The sequence below is a fragment of the Parus major genome, chromosome 1A (genome assembly GCF_001522545.3).
Source record: "Parus major isolate Abel chromosome 1A, Parus_major1.1, whole genome shotgun sequence".
Taxonomy (NCBI): Eukaryota; Metazoa; Chordata; class Aves; order Passeriformes; family Paridae; genus Parus; species Parus major.
In genome coordinates, this window is record NC_031773.1 from 66,976,914 (window position 1) to 66,993,552 (window position 16,639).

The 16,639-nt window shown below is 38.6% G+C and overlaps 1 protein-coding gene across 5 annotated transcripts in view; it reads left to right on the forward strand.

Annotated features, from left to right (window-relative positions):
- The window catches only part of EPS8 (epidermal growth factor receptor pathway substrate 8), a 130,109-nt gene that overhangs the window by 103,527 nt on the left and 9,943 nt on the right, over nucleotides 1-16,639 (forward strand). For 4 of the 5 annotated variants that reach the window (XM_015627743.3, XM_015627744.3, XM_015627742.3 and 1 more), the window contains 5 exons: nucleotides 41-224; nucleotides 4,699-4,832; nucleotides 8,098-8,209; nucleotides 9,038-9,181; nucleotides 15,939-16,188. In XM_015627743.3, coding sequence (XP_015483229.1) covers nucleotides 41-224; nucleotides 4,699-4,832; nucleotides 8,098-8,209; nucleotides 9,038-9,181; nucleotides 15,939-16,188 — 824 coding nt within the window. The remainder of the gene's footprint in view (nucleotides 1-40; nucleotides 225-4,698; nucleotides 4,833-8,097; nucleotides 8,210-9,037; nucleotides 9,182-15,938; nucleotides 16,189-16,639) is intronic. The other variant, XM_015627745.3, reaches the window with a different exon arrangement.

The following is a 16,639-nucleotide window of genomic DNA, read 5'->3' on the forward strand; positions in this document are numbered from 1 at the left end:
ATGGCCCTTGACAGAGGTTTCTAATTTGCTTTTCACACAGAGCTGAATGGCCAAAAGAGCATTTTATTCCCCCATATGTCCCCCGTTTCCGAAATGGCTGGGAGCCTCCTCTGCTCAACTTCACAGGAGCTCCAAAGGAGCAGGAGCTCAACCACTTGGCTGAGTCTGTGGCAAACGTGGCAGAGCAACAGCGCAAGCAAGAGATGAAGAGACTGTCAAGTGAGGTGGGTTGTTGGAGGAGATGAAGCAGGAAAACCTTATGAATATGATTGTTTAACAAAATATTCTGAAAATGTGAATCCTAGAATGGAAATAGAAATGAAAACTAGCTTTGAGCTATAGATACTGAGTGCTAGTTACTATATAACCAAAGAACAATAACATCTAGCCAGCTGAAGGAGCATCCTTGTTGGTTGAACAATGTCCTTCTGCTGATAGAGAATCCAAAGGTCAAGCAGCACGAGAAGAATTTGAAAGAGTAGCTTTTAGAGTTTAAAATGTAACACTGCATGGTAATGTAGTAATTCTTATAGGCTATATGTAAATTCTATAGAATGTGTGTCGTGTACTGGTTGGTTACTGGGAATTAGAATATTCACTAAAGATAAAGATATGATGTATTGTAACAAGAATTTAGCTCTCTTAATCCCTCTTCATTTCCCCCCTCTTGCCCCTCTCTCTCTACCCCCTGAATTACCTACTGCTCTCATGCTCTTGGCCCCCTCTTTCCACTCTCTCTCCCCCTCTTTGAGCACATTAATGCTGTGGCTGGCAGCAAAAATGGGTCTCTCCCACCTACTACTTAAATAATAAACTTCTTATCCCAAGGTTACTGCAAAAGCTCTCTGGCAATTAAATAATTAACACCAACCCCTTCCTTCCTGAGGGCAATATCCTGGGGCATTCCTGGAGTTCCAAAAATTCCATGTTTCTGTCAGTGGAAGCTCTTCAGGCTTCACATTGAAGTTAGAAGAAACCAAATACCTGCTCAGCCAGCAAAAAATGCAATTAGGAAAATATAAAATACATATGTATTTTCATATAAATATAAAATATATATGATACTTTATATATTACATATATTATATTTATATATAATATTTATATATTTATATATTTTATATATTTATATATATTCATATTTTTATATACATTTATTTTTAGATATTTATATATATACATAATTATTTTATTTTTTTGCCTTGAACTCCCTGCCTCAGCTGAGAGGACAACCCAAGCCCCTCAGGTTGAGTTTGATTGAGCTCTGCTCTCAGATCCCATTGATTCTGAGCATAAATTCTTTGGGCAATTTCTCAAGAGCTGCCAATCACAGGCACACAATCTAAAAGAAGTGAACTGCCCTTTTTTGGTGGAATTTTGGGCTTAATTCATCAGTGTGGAATTTTTTAATTCCTTTTGTTAATCTATTGATTCTTTCACTGTATTGCTTATAAATATTCAGAGCTGCTCTCAGGGCAATACCATGTGGATTAGGCCAACTTCAAAAAAAACCAACTTTGCTGTTGAGGAAAATGATTGTATAAAACATTTTCCCAAATTTTTCTTCAAAGGAATGTCACAAATTTAGCAAAAGTTAGGTTATTCTCTTTAAAGAATGGAAATATGCATCATCCAAAGCCTTTAGAGAAACCAGGGTGCATTTTCTGAGCAACTTTATAGCCAGCCCTTTCTTTCCCAACCAAGATTCTATCCCTTCTTTTTCAATAGAATTTATCACAAAATGAGTTTCTATTTTTGTGAAAATTTTAAGACTCTATGTGGATTTTGTTTCTTTTTAATTAACAAAAAATGGGTATTGCCTTTTTAAACATATAAAAACCTTCCTTTTGGAAGGTTTTGTCTTTTGTTGAGAGGACACGAGATTTAATTTAAATTTTTACTTTATTTTTCTATACTGGTTTTAGTTTAAATCTAGACTTAGCTAATCCAAAGTACTCTCTTAGCATCTGTGAGATGGGAACACACCTAAGAATTTCCTAGGTTGACTTAAGAGTCTTTCTGTCTTGGGGAATTATTATTGGCTGTTTTGGGATGTTGTTTTCTTGCAGATCAATTGTGTGTAATTTGAGATAGCAAAACCTCCCCAGCCAAAGCTTCCCAGTCACATTAAAACTTTTATTTTTGTGAAAATCACTGTTAGTTAAAAAAAAAAAAAGGTCTACTCAGCTATAGAGACAAAAAAAAATTGGTAAAAACCCTGCCAAGCAAAGGAGGGATAACATGATACATATTTGATTACTTAAAGCAGTGTATGGCTTTATGCCTAACAAGATAAACAAGAATAAATGTGATAAAAAGTAAATTCTTTCCAGTGATTCATTTTGAGAATAAAAGCATTTAGTAAAGTTAATGGGTGGAGTAATGTGAAATGTAGCTTTTGCTATTGCTGTCACCCTCCTTCCCTAGTCAGCTCCCAAAAACCATCAAACCATTATTACTACTACTACTATTATTATTATTATTATTATTATTATTATTACTAGGAACAATATAGAGAAGAAAACACATGGAAATGTAGATCAGTAGTGAAAAATAATAGTAATAATAATAATAACAGTATTGAAACTTTTCCAGTAGTATTAAACAAAGATCATTAATTTTTCTTTTCTGATGAGTCTAAGGATTTCACGTTCTTTATTTATATAGTAACCTAAAACAAATCTGAAGGGGGAGAACATATTAAGGTATTTCAGTTGTTTGTCCTTCAGGGAGCTGATTTCACTTCAGTCTTTTTATATGCACCTGTGGCTGTTTATGCCAGCTTAACTTCTTTGTCTTAACCTTCAAAAGAAACACACACACACAAAAAATAAAATAAAAAAAAATGAAAATAAATAAATATATATATATTTTTATATGTATATGTATAATAATCTCCCAGTTCATTAAAACAGTTTGAGTGCCTGGTTCCTGGGATATCAGGCATTGGTTTCATGACAGTCTCTGATTCCCACAAGGTCCTGGGCAAACATTTAACCTTGGCACCTTGGCTCCCTGTGCCCATGCCTCCCTAGCACATCCCTGGGGGAAAAGGCACTGAGCTGCTTAATAGCTGTGAAATGCTGCAGGTGCTCAGCTGGAAAAAGCTGCCTGAGTGCAAAATGCTGTTTTATCTGCAGCAAAAGCACCTCTCTGGAGTGGGTGATACCAGGATAATTATTCTTAAGTCTGCTGTAACAGTTTGTTCAATGAGGAGCGCTGGAAAAGCCAGATGAGAATGGAAGTGTTTGGAATTCCCTCCCCAAAACCAAGGCTGGCTGTGCAGAGCTGTGCAGGGAGAGGAGAGAGGATGCATGGCCCTGTTCTCCCTGCTGGGCAGGGCTCTGGCATCAGGAAAAGTGTATTGGAGGTTCCCACCCCTAAAAAACTCATTTTTTCTTTCCATTCCTGAATTCCTGGATCTTAAGATCCAGCCACTCGTGCAGCTCCTAGCAGAGGGGTTCAAGGTGGAGGCAGTTCAGCAATGAGGACTTGAAATGGTGGTGGAACAACCACCAGAGAGTGTCCAGGGAGGCTAAAGCAATGCAAATAATTTGTGTGTGAAGTAAATTGAATTCCTGCTTCCTTTGATGTAAGGCATAAACCAGGTGACACAGGAGATTTTTTTTTCCTAAAAATGTCTCAATAATAGTGTTTGAAAGAATATTCTATTTGTGTGGGGATTTCTGTGGGGTTTAACTGCTTTCCATGAACCCTCAGTCCCCAAAGTGAGTATCTGTGGGTGCCACATCTGGCACCTGGAGGCAGAGATTAGGTGAGAACCTTTTCTGTAGCCACACCAACAGAGATAAAAAAAAAATAAGCTGAAAGCAAAAACATCAAAGGAGAAAACTCAAAAGAACACAACACTCCAAGCTTAAAGATTTGGCAAATTCTGGTGAATCTCAGCCAGTCTAACCTGTGCAGCTGGATGGTACAGGGGAAGAATATAAAAATATAAGGATATAAAATTAGCTATTTCAATATCATAATACCCAGAAATGAACTGTTAAACCTTGTCTTGTTTTTGGAAATGCTGATTAAGATAATTTTTGCCTCTAAGGGGAGTGTCAATGCTAAATTTAAGATGGTTTTTTTGTTAAAAAAAAAATAATTTCTAAACTCTTGAATGTTCTTACATATGATTATTTTCCCTAATTAAAATCCATAATTGCACCAAATATCACCCTCCTTTTTGCTTTTCTACATGGACTACAGCCACATTCAGTGAGGGTGTGACATGTATGATCCTTGTTCTATTATGAGGGTGTTCATTTCACTTCATTCCTTGCACAGACCTACTGTTGGCTGGCTAGAGCTTTGTGGCTTGAGGTGTAAATCCAGAGCAGAAGCTCAGAGCAGTTTATTTTAAAGCTGTGCAGTTTATTTTAAAGCAGTTCAGCCATTGTTTATAAGTTGCTGTAGTGATATCTGAGAGATGACACGGCCCTTGCCCCAGAGAAGTGTTTTTCTCAAGAGCATCCGCTGCAATATTAATGCGCTGGGATAGAAATCCCTTTATTCTCCTCCTTTTGATCTCCTTTACGCACTTGAAATGCAGAAATTATTAACTTTTCATGGCAGCACCGTGGGCACCTGAGGATGGGGGAATGCTGACAGGGCCCCTGGGGAGGTGCAGGAATTGGGGGGAGGATGACATTAACCCACCGGTGGCTTTGTTCCCTTTTTGTCTTGCAGCCTCCCGGCGTTCCCGACTACCCCCCGGCGGATGGGTATGCATTCAGTAACACGGTGTACAAGAGAGGGCCTCTGCTGGACCAGGGGGCAGCTGTGGCTGCCTTTAAGCAAACTGTTAGCCGACATGTAGATAGGTAACCCTGACCTGGCATCAGCCCTGGGGCTGTGGAAAACTGTCCCCACTTCTTGCTCTTGGGGTGGCGGGGTCTGTGACGGTCTCTGGTTGTGGGATTGTCTCTGCTGGGGAAGTGATTCTGCTTTTCTTTGTCTAAAGTGTGTCATTAAGGCTCTTTTTGTATCATTTCTATGAAATATCCCGTTTATCTATGCTGTTAAATTGCTGCTTTTGTCAAAAATGATACAGCGGAGTCCCAACCCAACTGCAAACACAGAATCCACCCACTTCGGTTCAGATTTTAATTCTGATTTCTTTCATGTTTAAATACACTCTTTGCTCTTTTCAGAATTACAAGGAATGACAAGTCTGCTCTGAGATTCACCTGTTCTCATTTTGATTGATTGTTTGATTTTCTTGGCTGCTCACTTAGTGCTCTGTCATCTCCTGATTTTTGTTTCCTGGGCTGGTGTATAAATACCTAAGTTCAGAGCAGTGACACCTTGTCTCCATCCTCTTTCAGCTGTTGCAGAAAATGCTCTGAAATGTTTGCATAGCAAACAGTGTCTTTTTGCACATTCTCTTTCACCCCCTGCATTTTATCCTAAAACTGAATGACTTGACAAGATGATATGCAGAGATCCTTGGCCTTGTCTTTGGGGAGAATTTACACCAGCACAAACTGTGGAAGCAGATCAGTACAGAGGCACTGGAACTGCTCTCCTGTACCAAACCATATCCCATATATACTATATGAAAAGTATTTTGTCTAATGAGCCATGGGAGATGTTTAAGCTAAGTTTTGGGATCAACTTGCTGGTTAAAGCATCCTCAATATAACTCTTGTGATGAAAACCCTTCCAGATCCCTAGTTTTGAGCCATGTGCTAAAAGATCCTGTTGTTAATCTGCATAAAAGCCAATTCCCACGTAGTGTTCAGGACACAATTATTTTCCTGAACTTTGGATTTATTCTCATAGCAACAGCAGCAGAGTAATCATCCCTTAATTGTTTTCTCAAACTTGACTGCCTGTTGCACTCTTGTCCCGGGACCAGTCATCTCGAAATCTAGATGATCTGCCCTCTAAATTCCTTTCCTGTAATGTGGTAAGACCTGTTTTGTCCTTTCAGAGTAAGAATATTCCAAGCAAAAGTTTTTTTTGCCTCCAGTTCAGTTTTAGAGAAAGAGTTGTTGATGGTGTCAGGGAACTGTGTGGAACTGAAGGAGCTATCCAAGCCTCCTCTCTGGGGGTAAAGAGAAATGGATGTTTCTAAGAAGCAGCTCATGAAAGGTGAAATTAATCTTTGGAAAGCTGTGGAATGAGACCTGCTGTAGTGGTGCCTGTTTCTCACCACTGATGTAAAATATTCTTCCCTTGGGTGATGCAAATGAAGTGTCAGAATCTTAGACTTTCAGTGGATTTTAGGTGTATCAGGAGCTCTGATGCCACTGAATAATTTTCAGCAAGTTTTGTGCTGTTTCAAAGTAGCAGTTTTTTTGGCTGTGTAGTTTGGCTTTCAATGTCATTTGAGGAAAAGCTCTCTGAATGTCTGTGCAGCCCTCCAGGCTCTCAGGCAGTGCACAGAGGAGAGCTGAGGCCTGAAATTATGGTAAATCTGATAGGCAGTAAGAAACACAGAGAAGGATGGATGGAGGGAAGTGATCAGAATATTTGTGCCCAGAGTAAACTGGCTCATTAGGTTGGGCTTGAATAATTAGGGTTTCTTCAGAAGCATGCATCCATTGTCTGGCCCATGTGCTGGGTATGTTGCTGGGTTGAGTAAAACTAAAATCTAGACATTTTTAAAAGTTCTTCCTGAGTTGTATTTTTTGAAGGAATCAGGATAGTTAGGTGTGGACAAAACAGGATGACACAGTTATTGAAATTATTTTGGAAAGGCTGCCTAAAAGTAAAAGTACTGTCAGAGCTGCATTAGTCATGTCTCTGAGACAGTGAGGAAGAAAATCAAAATTATATTAATTTTAAGGGTGTAGCAGGAAAAATTGGTATTACTGACACATCGTTCAGCCTCATAACAGCTATTCTTCAGGCTGGGGGCCATCCCCTGCTTTTCACTCTCTCCTTAAATACTGTTAGTGTTTTGTCTTTCTTTCAAAATAATCTTTCAATCTGAATATGATTTTTCCTTGGTTCTGCTCTTCAAGTCAAGTGAGACAGTTCTCCACAGCCGTGCAATAGCCAGGGGGCTGCTGGATTGCTGCAGGCACACCTGGAACCCAGAGTTACAGAGCAGCAGCAACCACCTGTGTTCATATCCCTGTGCTGTGACCTTGTACCCAGCATTTCCAGCCACAGATTGCTTCATGTTTTAATTAGCTGTTTGGGTTTATTTATTTATGTATTTATTCCTGTGTTTGGTTTTTGTTTGTTTGCTTGCTTTACTGTCCAGTATGGGTTTATGTTGTTGGGTGTAATTTGTATAAAGTACAAATATACAGTGAGTATATAAAGTTACTGTGGGGTTTTGTGAGCTGGGGACTTCTCAATTGAAAAAGTGAATTGAATTCACTTTGACTGCAAAAAATCAAAGAAAGTAGAAGCTTCTTAGCTATTACTAGAATAACCAAAGGCATTCTGGACAAGTCTTTCCTCATGGAAACAGAAAGATAACAGAGCTTACTGTGATATGCCTTGCTCTACAATGAATCCTGTGTGTGGCTGGCAATCAGTTATTTCTCATTCTTAATTGATAAAAGTAACTTGAAGTTGTTAAAGTTGATGGCATCTCATGGTCAATTAAGAAAATTGATCTACAATAGGTGAATAATTCTTAGAGTTTAACTCCATTAGTATTGATGGCAAAAAATTATTCATCTATTATGTATTTGGAACTGTCTGTGATGAAAACTAGAAACACAATTTCATACAAAGCCCAAGCTGTCAATTATATCCTAAGTTTAATAATTTGTTTATAATAACTGTTTAACCTTCTGTAGGAAAACAAACTAAATATAGAGTACATGTTTATTTTGAAACAATAGCACCTGCTAATCTAGGTTGTTCTCATACATCTTGCAAGCAGTGAGTTGATAAAGATTAGCAGTTCTTGAGCTCTCAGCCACCTCTTTATTTTGTTTTATTTGTATTTTTTTTGGCACTTAAATCAGTGTATTATGAATAGGGAGGGCTACAACAGCATCTTACTATGGTTGAGAGGTTTTTGTTTTAAAAAATGTTTTTGCAGGTTTTTCAAAGAGGGCATTTTGTGGTTTTAGTCACTTGACAGTCTCACTGAGCAATAGGCTGATCTTTGCTTTGCAGAAACTACGAAGCGCACGGTAAAGCACAGAGCAAGAAATACGCCAAATGCAAGTACGAGTTTGTGGCAAGGAACAACAGTGAGCTTTCTGTCATGAAAGAAGAGATTGTGGAGGTAATCTTGTCTGCAAAGACAACACAAAAATTTCTGCTGCTACTCAAAGCTGAGGGTGCCTTTCCTGTGGGCAGTGTGGCTTTCCTTAATGTTTGATTTAGTATGGAAAGTTCAGTTAATTTGTTTTGCATCAATTTTGCTGACTTGGGAAGGGTGCTGTAGAGATCCGTGCTCAAAATACATTTGTGTGCTCCTTCCACCTTCTCTAGTGTTGCTTTTAAATATTAAGTAGTGTTTAAATAACTATCTGTGTACACATGGGGTACAGTGAAGGACTGTTCTTTTCCAAGAGGATGTGGCACCATGAAAGTGAGATATGTTTGGAAGGGAGGGAGCAACAAAAAGAGGAAATGCAGAGTATGAGAATGTGGGGCAGGCACTCAGACTTCTGACTGCTCCTGGCCATCCTGCTCCCATTCCCTGTTTGATAAGAAGTGTTGTGTCTCCAAATTTGTGCTCCCTCAGAGCTGCCTTTTCTTGGGTTATTAGCAATTATTTATTCCTTTTGTCAATGGCATGAGGATTGTAGAGATGGCAGCATCTCCATGAAAATATTTAATTTTTGTTCCACTGTTGGATCCAGAACACCCCTGAGTTTTACAGAACTTCATTGCACACTTAGATGTCCTTTATTGACAGCCCCATTTTGAAAAGTGCAGTAGAACCATGGAGAGAATCAGGGAAGATGCAGGATTTTCTCAGGGACACAGCTGTCAGCAGGCTCAGAACCTGGCGAAGTTCTGGTTCTGTTTTGAAATGATTCACAGCTTAAGTACAGCAGGAGGAAAGCCAGAAAAGATATGGAATTAATTTCCCAATTTATTTCAGATTCTGGATGACAGAAAGCAGTGGTGGAAGGTCCAGAACAAAAGTGGCAGCACGGGCTTTGTGCCAAACAACATTTTGGACCCTCTGAGGATGACAGAAGGCGGCCAGGGATGGCCAGAGCCTGCCTACACCCGCACCATCCAGGTACTGCCCATCCTGGGAGCAAAAGCTCCTCTGGAAGTGTCAGGGTGTGCATGTGGAGGAGGGAGAGAGTCACAGCAAGGCTGAAATAGCTGTGTGTTCCACTGATGCATCCCAAAAAATTTGCATTTACATTTAAATTCACATTTCTTGTAGAGGCTGAAGGTGATGTCTGTATTTCAGAGAAGATGCAGTTGATAGAGATACAGCAAAATGTTTTTCTTCTGTTTTTTCTTTTCACTGCTTATTTGCTTAGAGGTGGTAACTTCAGTCCTAATGGATGTGTATGCCTTTATTTTAATTGCAAATATCCTTTGTGAATTGATAGCTGTTGATGCCAAAGAAGGAGTTTGAATTATTTAAGGTAGGGTCATCTTTGTTTTACCTAGAAGAGTGAACTCTAATTTTCCTTTTATTTTCTGTCTTTGTGTGTCTCTATCCCAGTCTTGAATTTATTTAATTGTTGTAATTTTGGAGTGATAAAAAGGAGGTATATTTGCTTTTGAATTCACAAAGCAAGTATTTTTCAATTACTATGTCTGTGCATCACTAGCACTCTATTATTCTGACCTAATTTTAATTTTCTCTTTCATGTGCTGGTGTGGAACTAATATTTTTGTTGTCATTATTTCTTTTATATGTTGAACAGAATTAGAGGGTAAATTGCTTTAAAATATTCTTACATCAGCACAATTATCCACCCAAGTAAGGATATAGAGGATAAAGTCGTAATATGTATTTTTAGACAAAATTTAAGGGGGTTAGAGGCTACTAAAAGAAGAAGTTATATTTTTTGAGACCTCTTTCTTTCCTGTTTTCTTTTCTTAATGATCTTGAAAGTTTAGGCAAATAAGTTTGGATTAAGCAGAAATTCCAGGCCTGCCTTTAAATCAGACTTTTAAGCCAAAGTTGAAGCTTCTGTTGAAGCTTGAAGTTAAATACTTTAATCTAATCTAATATTCATTCATTGTGTGTGCATGTTCCAGCTGATGACTGAAAACCCAAAAATGCCACAATGCTTTGCAAAATAATGTAGCAGACCTGTTTTGATCTTGGTGGGCTTGAATCAGACTATTTCTGAGCTTTCCTGCCCCAAAGTGTTTGCCTCATTCTGCATTTGCCTCGTTCTGCATTGATTGTGTGGTGAAGCATGCAACCTAGAGTGCTTTTCCAATCTTGATTTAAAAATCTGGCTTGGTGGTTTTTTTTTTCCCTTCCTGTGCATGTTATTTTGTGTGTTTGGAATTTGCCACCAAGTCCTGAGCAGAATTTTGAGCAGAGGTTCTCACACTATTCAAGTTTTCTGTTTGAAATAATGACAGGACATGGCATAAAATAAAATAATCATTTCCACAAAGCATTCTCCATGGACCTGTGAAAATTAGGGTCAGGGAATACCATTTAAGATAAGTTTGTTACTTTGCCCTCTGGCAGGTTATTCTGCAGCTTGATCATATTCAAATGGGAGCTTGAAATACCGTGAAATTATTTATGAATATAATGAATTGCACAGGATAAATGAAGTCTTTACCAAGACATGTCAGTAACTCTGTTTTAACTTCGTGGTGATTATTATAATTTTAGCACTCCTGAGATTCTCATTTGTCTGTTTTCCAGTGATGGACACAGGGTTCAGTTTGCATAAATCCATTTATTTTCACAACAGCACTATGAGACATTGCTGTTATTTCAGAGAGAACTGAGGCCTTGAAGGGATGAATTCCTGATTGTGCTACAGACACCCCATCTCTGAGAGATGGATATCTCAGTATCACAATTATTCTCAGAGCTGCAAAGTATTTTTTGCTCTCTCTGTCCCCCTGCCAACTGACCTCTAACGAGTGACCTAGTGACACATTACTTTAAATCCTGATTTTTCAGGATTTAACTCAGTTCCTTTCAGGATCTAACTCAGTTCCTTTCAGGATCCAGATCCCAAATAGTCACTTGAAAGGACTGAGGTGACACTTGCAAGACATTGCCAGCAATACCTCAATTATTTAATTATCTTTGTGAGTCAGAGCCTGTAACACTGTTTGTCTTCTGGTCAGTTGAATTAGTTCCAGGAAACAGTATTTTTGCTCCTGTAACATCATTTTTCTCCTGTACTTTTTAGAAGATCATTTTGCTGAATTCTTCTATTTTCTACTATTGTTTATCAGTGTTTCTGGGGTGTTGGTCATTTAATCAGTTGTTTTTTGTTTTTTTTTTTATAGTAGCCAGCACTGCTATTTCACCATCTATTATATATGAACATAAAGAGTTTCCCAAGCACTCTGATTTCTTAATTTGTAATTAAGAAATTTAAGATTTCTTAATTTGTGAACCTATGAATACGATTCATCATAGCTTTTCCTATTTTCTGTGCATTTTATTACCTTTGTTTTAACACTCTTGAAAATGAAATTTGAAGAACATAATTAGAATAGAGTTGTGTATATTGGTAGGCATGTTGATTAATCTCTTTGACACCCTTTTTGAGGTGATACAGTTGTATCATCAGTGATGTGTACAAAATCCTTAGGCAGAGAGTAAATGTTTAATAAGGTGCAGTTTGTCCATGTTTTCTTTTTTTTCTTCTATTTTGTTTTTTAAGAAACAGGGAACTAATCCTAGCTAATAACAATTTGTATAAGTAAACTCTGTCTAAATTTCCTGTAAATTCAGTAAAACCACAAATGAACTGCTCAGGTGTTTTTTAATGGGATTTTAGTAGGCAGCTGTTTCCATAATAGTTGAACCCACCAAAGTAAACTCTGGCAAAAGACCCTGCTTGAAATTTTCTCTTCCAGTCCTGGGTACCTGATTTTGGCTGTGGATGAGTGGTTGGTTCTCTCTTGTCCATTCAGTGGAGTCCCAGGGAAAGTTCCAAGCCCCAGTGCTGTTGTCAAAACTGAAATTCAGAGGCTGAATTCTCTGCAGCCCTCTGGGTGGACTCGTGGCACTGTGCAAACAGGAATGTGGCACTGAAACCTTCAGAGAGAGAGAGAAAACTCAAATCTCTGTGTCTGTGTTAACTTAATGAGAACATTTCCCAGCACTTACACTGGCATTGGTTGTTTCCAGTGCCTCTTCATCTGTTTTTACCATAGTTTGGATATGTGTATTCCCCTTTTTTAATGCCAAAATATATCTGAAAATATATTGTTCCCACTCTTTTACACTGCTCAGGAATTAGGGCTGGTACCATTAGCATTTTTACTCAAACTTATTATTTTGCTTCCATTAAAAATAGATTGAATCATACTGGATCTTGTTTTTTTCACCAGATGCAGCCTTTAGTGTGTTGAGAACAGCTTTGGACTTATTTTTTTTTCCTGTAAAAACAAAGATTTTTCTGGCAAGAAATACAAAAACAAAATTTAGTCCCAGTAAGGTTTTATGATATATCCAGATTTTTAATGAGAGTGTGTGTGTTATCACCACAAATTTAAAGCATTTGTTCCAATTCACGTGAATTGAGGAGTGCAAATTAAGTCTTAAAAGAAATAAAAATAGGAGGAAGAAGGAAAAATAAATCCCAGGTTTGTTCATAGTTCTTTTTGCTGTGAGGAAATCAGTGAGTAGCTAGCCAGCAGATTGTCCAGGGAGAAGGATTTTTACAAGGGCATGGAGTGACAGAACTGAGGGCAGTGGCTTTAATCTTAAAGAGGATGGGTTTAGATTGGATATTAGGAAGAAATTCTTCCCTGTGAGGGTGGTGAGGCCCTGGCACAGGCTGCCCAGAGAAGCTTTGGATGCTCATTTGGACATTTGGACACCTGGAAGTGCTCAAGGACAGGTTGGATGGGTGTTGGAGCAATCTGGGATGGTGGAAGGTTGGAGTGAGATGGAGCCACCAAGTCCCTCCCAGCCCAAACCCTTCTGTGAGTCCATGTCTGAGAACAGCAACCTTTATCTCATTTGCTCAGCTAGCCAACATTTCTTCAGCTAGAAAAATTAAGCACTTTTTTAATGCCTGCTGTTACTTAACTCTTCTTTTTCAACAGTTGCAAGTGTTGTTTACATTCACCTGATGATCTTCAATCCATTGGCAGTCTTTTCCTTGGCTTTTGTTTTCTTTCAATAGAAAAGTTTCTAGGTTTCTGTCTGGGTAGGTGCTCTGAAAAGAGCTGGTTCCTTATATGGCATCACATGTGTATATTTTGTTGCCAGCACTCTGTTCCCTATTCAAAATAAGAATATTAGAATAACTCACTATTAGTTTTCCAGTAAGAAGAGGTAATTACTAAGACTGATGTTCCTTTAGTTTAAATTGCTAATCTGTGTGAAATTTCAGGAGTGATGTGTAAGACAGTTACTTTTTACCTTTCTAACAATACTATTTGATGTGATTTACTCCATTTTCCTCACAGCAATTACTGGGAGAGCTCTCAGAGGTAACTGAATTACTCTTCTGGTATTGAATCTCAAAAATTCCTCTTTTGGGCTATGTAGTCACCAAATTCCATAGTGCATGCTTGTTTCTTTTTATAGCAATGAATATAAGTGATGGCATGAATGTGTGGATGTCCTCAAAAGATCTGGAGTTAAAAAAAGAAGTGTTAAAAAAGGAAATGTTAAATGGGATTCAAATATATAATTGGCTTTTGGGCACTGTTCAGCATAATGCAAAGTGTGTTTTAATGTGGTTGCATTTGTAAATTTAGAGTTTGAGTGACGCTTCCAGATTAATTTCTGTTTTCACTGCAGCAAGTTGTTTTGATGAGGCTGATGATTGCAGTACAACATGTTTTTGCAGCTCCTCCAGTAACATTGAAAGTTACACTTAGTTTTTCTGCTTTCTCTTTTTCTGGATTATGATTGTGGCAATGTGCAGTGGATGCCTTGGTTTGTAACAAATCCTCTCTGTCATAAAAAAGTTCTACTTTTTCTTTGTGTTTTTTTAAGAAGGTCAGAGCACACATGAACGAGGTGCATTGTGTGGGGTGACAGTCTAGTAATTGGAATCTGAGAACAGGATAAAAAGATGTGACTATCATTGGAACGTTTTAGAATTCCAAGTAATTCCAAGCTGTGGAATTTTTAAAATCATTGACAAGATTTTGGGTCAATCACAGTACATCTATATATAATAAATTACAGTATATTTGCTATAAACCTGGTGGGGCATTCTCTTTCCACCAAAGAGCAAGTTTCATAAATACATTTATTCTGCTTGTTCACTTTTATATGATGCATTTCACTTGCCTTGTCATTGGACAATTAAAAAAGCATTTATTTAGCTAACATTGAAGCAGTAAAATACAGAAAAGTCAATCATGATTATTTTTTAATCTCCCACATTTCACAAAGCAGTTAAGAAGGATGCCTTCAAACAACTAAATGTTGAGATAAAAACAAATGAACAAACAAAAATGCTTAATGGGAAGTGTTTTGCAGGGATATATGTTTGATTTAGTAACTGACTATTATGGTTTCAGTGAAAAATCATCCAAGGGAAGTAAGAGTCATTTCTTAGGCTTAATTGATTGGCCAGAGAAGCTGATGGGATAAATTTTCTCCTGGTTTAAACCAGTATTGCTGTAGTGGTTTACATTCACTGCTAAATGCCTTGTCCTTCAGCTGGACTTCACTGAGCTGGGGATTCCTGTACAAAGGCACTTGCTGACATTTAAGGAAAGTTTGATTGTTGTCAGGGCAGTGATCTGCTGCTCAGATTCTAACATGTGGCTCCTACAAATATTTCCTTACTGTAAAACCCTCTGAGGAAATAGGGAAAGGTATTTCAGGAAGGAGCAATGAATCTGGGGAATGCATTCATCTCTCTTCATACCAAAGTAAGCAGACTTCTCATAACTACGAGATGAGGCATCCCTATTGAGCAAACAAACTTTAATATTGAACCTTCAAGCCATGTTAGTCCAAAATTGTGGAGAGGGAACACTGTTAAACAGTGAGATATGGAATCTGAACTGCTTGAAGGAAAGGGGTAGCATAGGTGGCTTATGGATTTGTCTGTCTTTATGATTGCTCTGGGAAAATACAGTGTTCTTCCTGTAACTGGTGTCATTCTAAAGGCAAAGAAGAAATTACCTCCCAAGGTCATTCTTGGACACCTGCTAGTTAGTTATTAGCAGCAAGATAACTTACATGTTGTTAGGAGATTTCATGAAGTGGGGGAGAAAGAAATAACAGCCCCATTCCAAGAACAGTGAAACCTGGGACTTGTTTTTTAATCAGATTATTGCCTTGAGATGGCTTGTAGTGATCACATCAATAGCTGAAAAGGCATAGATGAAAGGACAGGAGGAGCAGGAATCTCTTAAATGCTGTCTGCAGTTCAAGAAACAATGTGTCATCCTATCCTCAGTGATATTTAAAAGTTAAAACATAAGCTGAGTTTAGGTGTGGCTGGACACGTTCATTTTTCAGTAATTTTTTTTTAACACCATCTCAAAAATATACATTTTTACACCAATGGAGTTCAACAAGTCAAAGGTTTTGAAAGCTGTTAAAAAGAGCCAGTTAATAGAGATTTTGGATTTAAAAACAATCTAATTTACAGAATTCATCTGCTTGAAAGAAAGAAGTGTGTTGCAGAGGAATTCTTGGTGTGAGTCTTTGTCCAACAGAGAGGGTGCTTGCTGCCAAATGTTGATCCCAGATGAACTTTTGGCAAATTTGGCAAATTTAGGAACTCTATCTGGCAAGTGAGGCGCCCCTGTGGAATAAATGACACCATTTGGTGCCAAGTCTGGGTTTGTCTGACGCCTTGCCCAAATTTATTTGCCTGACCGAGCCTCTCTGCATCCTCCAGAAACAAAGGACGGACTACGTGGCGAAACAACCCGAGCCGGTTCCCGCTACGCCCTCGCCGCCCCCCACACCCACCCCTGTCCCCGTGGCTGTCCCCATGGCTGTCCCCCTGCCTCCCAACGCCCCAGCTCCCATCCCAGTCCCCGTGCCCAAGGCGCCGGCCGCCGTCAGCCGCCAGAGCAGCACCTCCAGCGACAGCAGTGGCAGCGTGGCCCGCGACACCCAACGGCAGAAGCAGATTCCTGTGGATCGTAAGTTTGCCCTGAGAAATGAGAGAAAAAGATTTCCCCCCTCTCCCAGTTCCTGTGTGTTTGGTTTCATTCTGAAGTCCCTTAGGGCTGCGCTTCAGATGGCAAAGTTTAGTTTTAAGGTTATGTTTAAAACACGGTTTTGCTATGGATGTGTGTTCTGACCCTCGCTATAATTACCATAATGGTAATTAGGGAAAAACAATTTACACTTGTCCATCCTAAATCACAGAATCACTGTGTTAGAGTCTGAGGCACAGAGTGTGCTCTTATCTCTGATTCCAAGCTCTGACATTCAAGAAAACACTAGGAAAATAGCTGTTAAAATTAAATAGAAAAGCTAAAAGTGTGTGTAGATTAAAGTTTTCTTAAGTCACTGGGTGAAAAAGTTTAGAGTTTAAACTAGTTTAGAGAGCAGAAGACAAGATGGAGGATTTAGGGTGTTGTCTTTTTT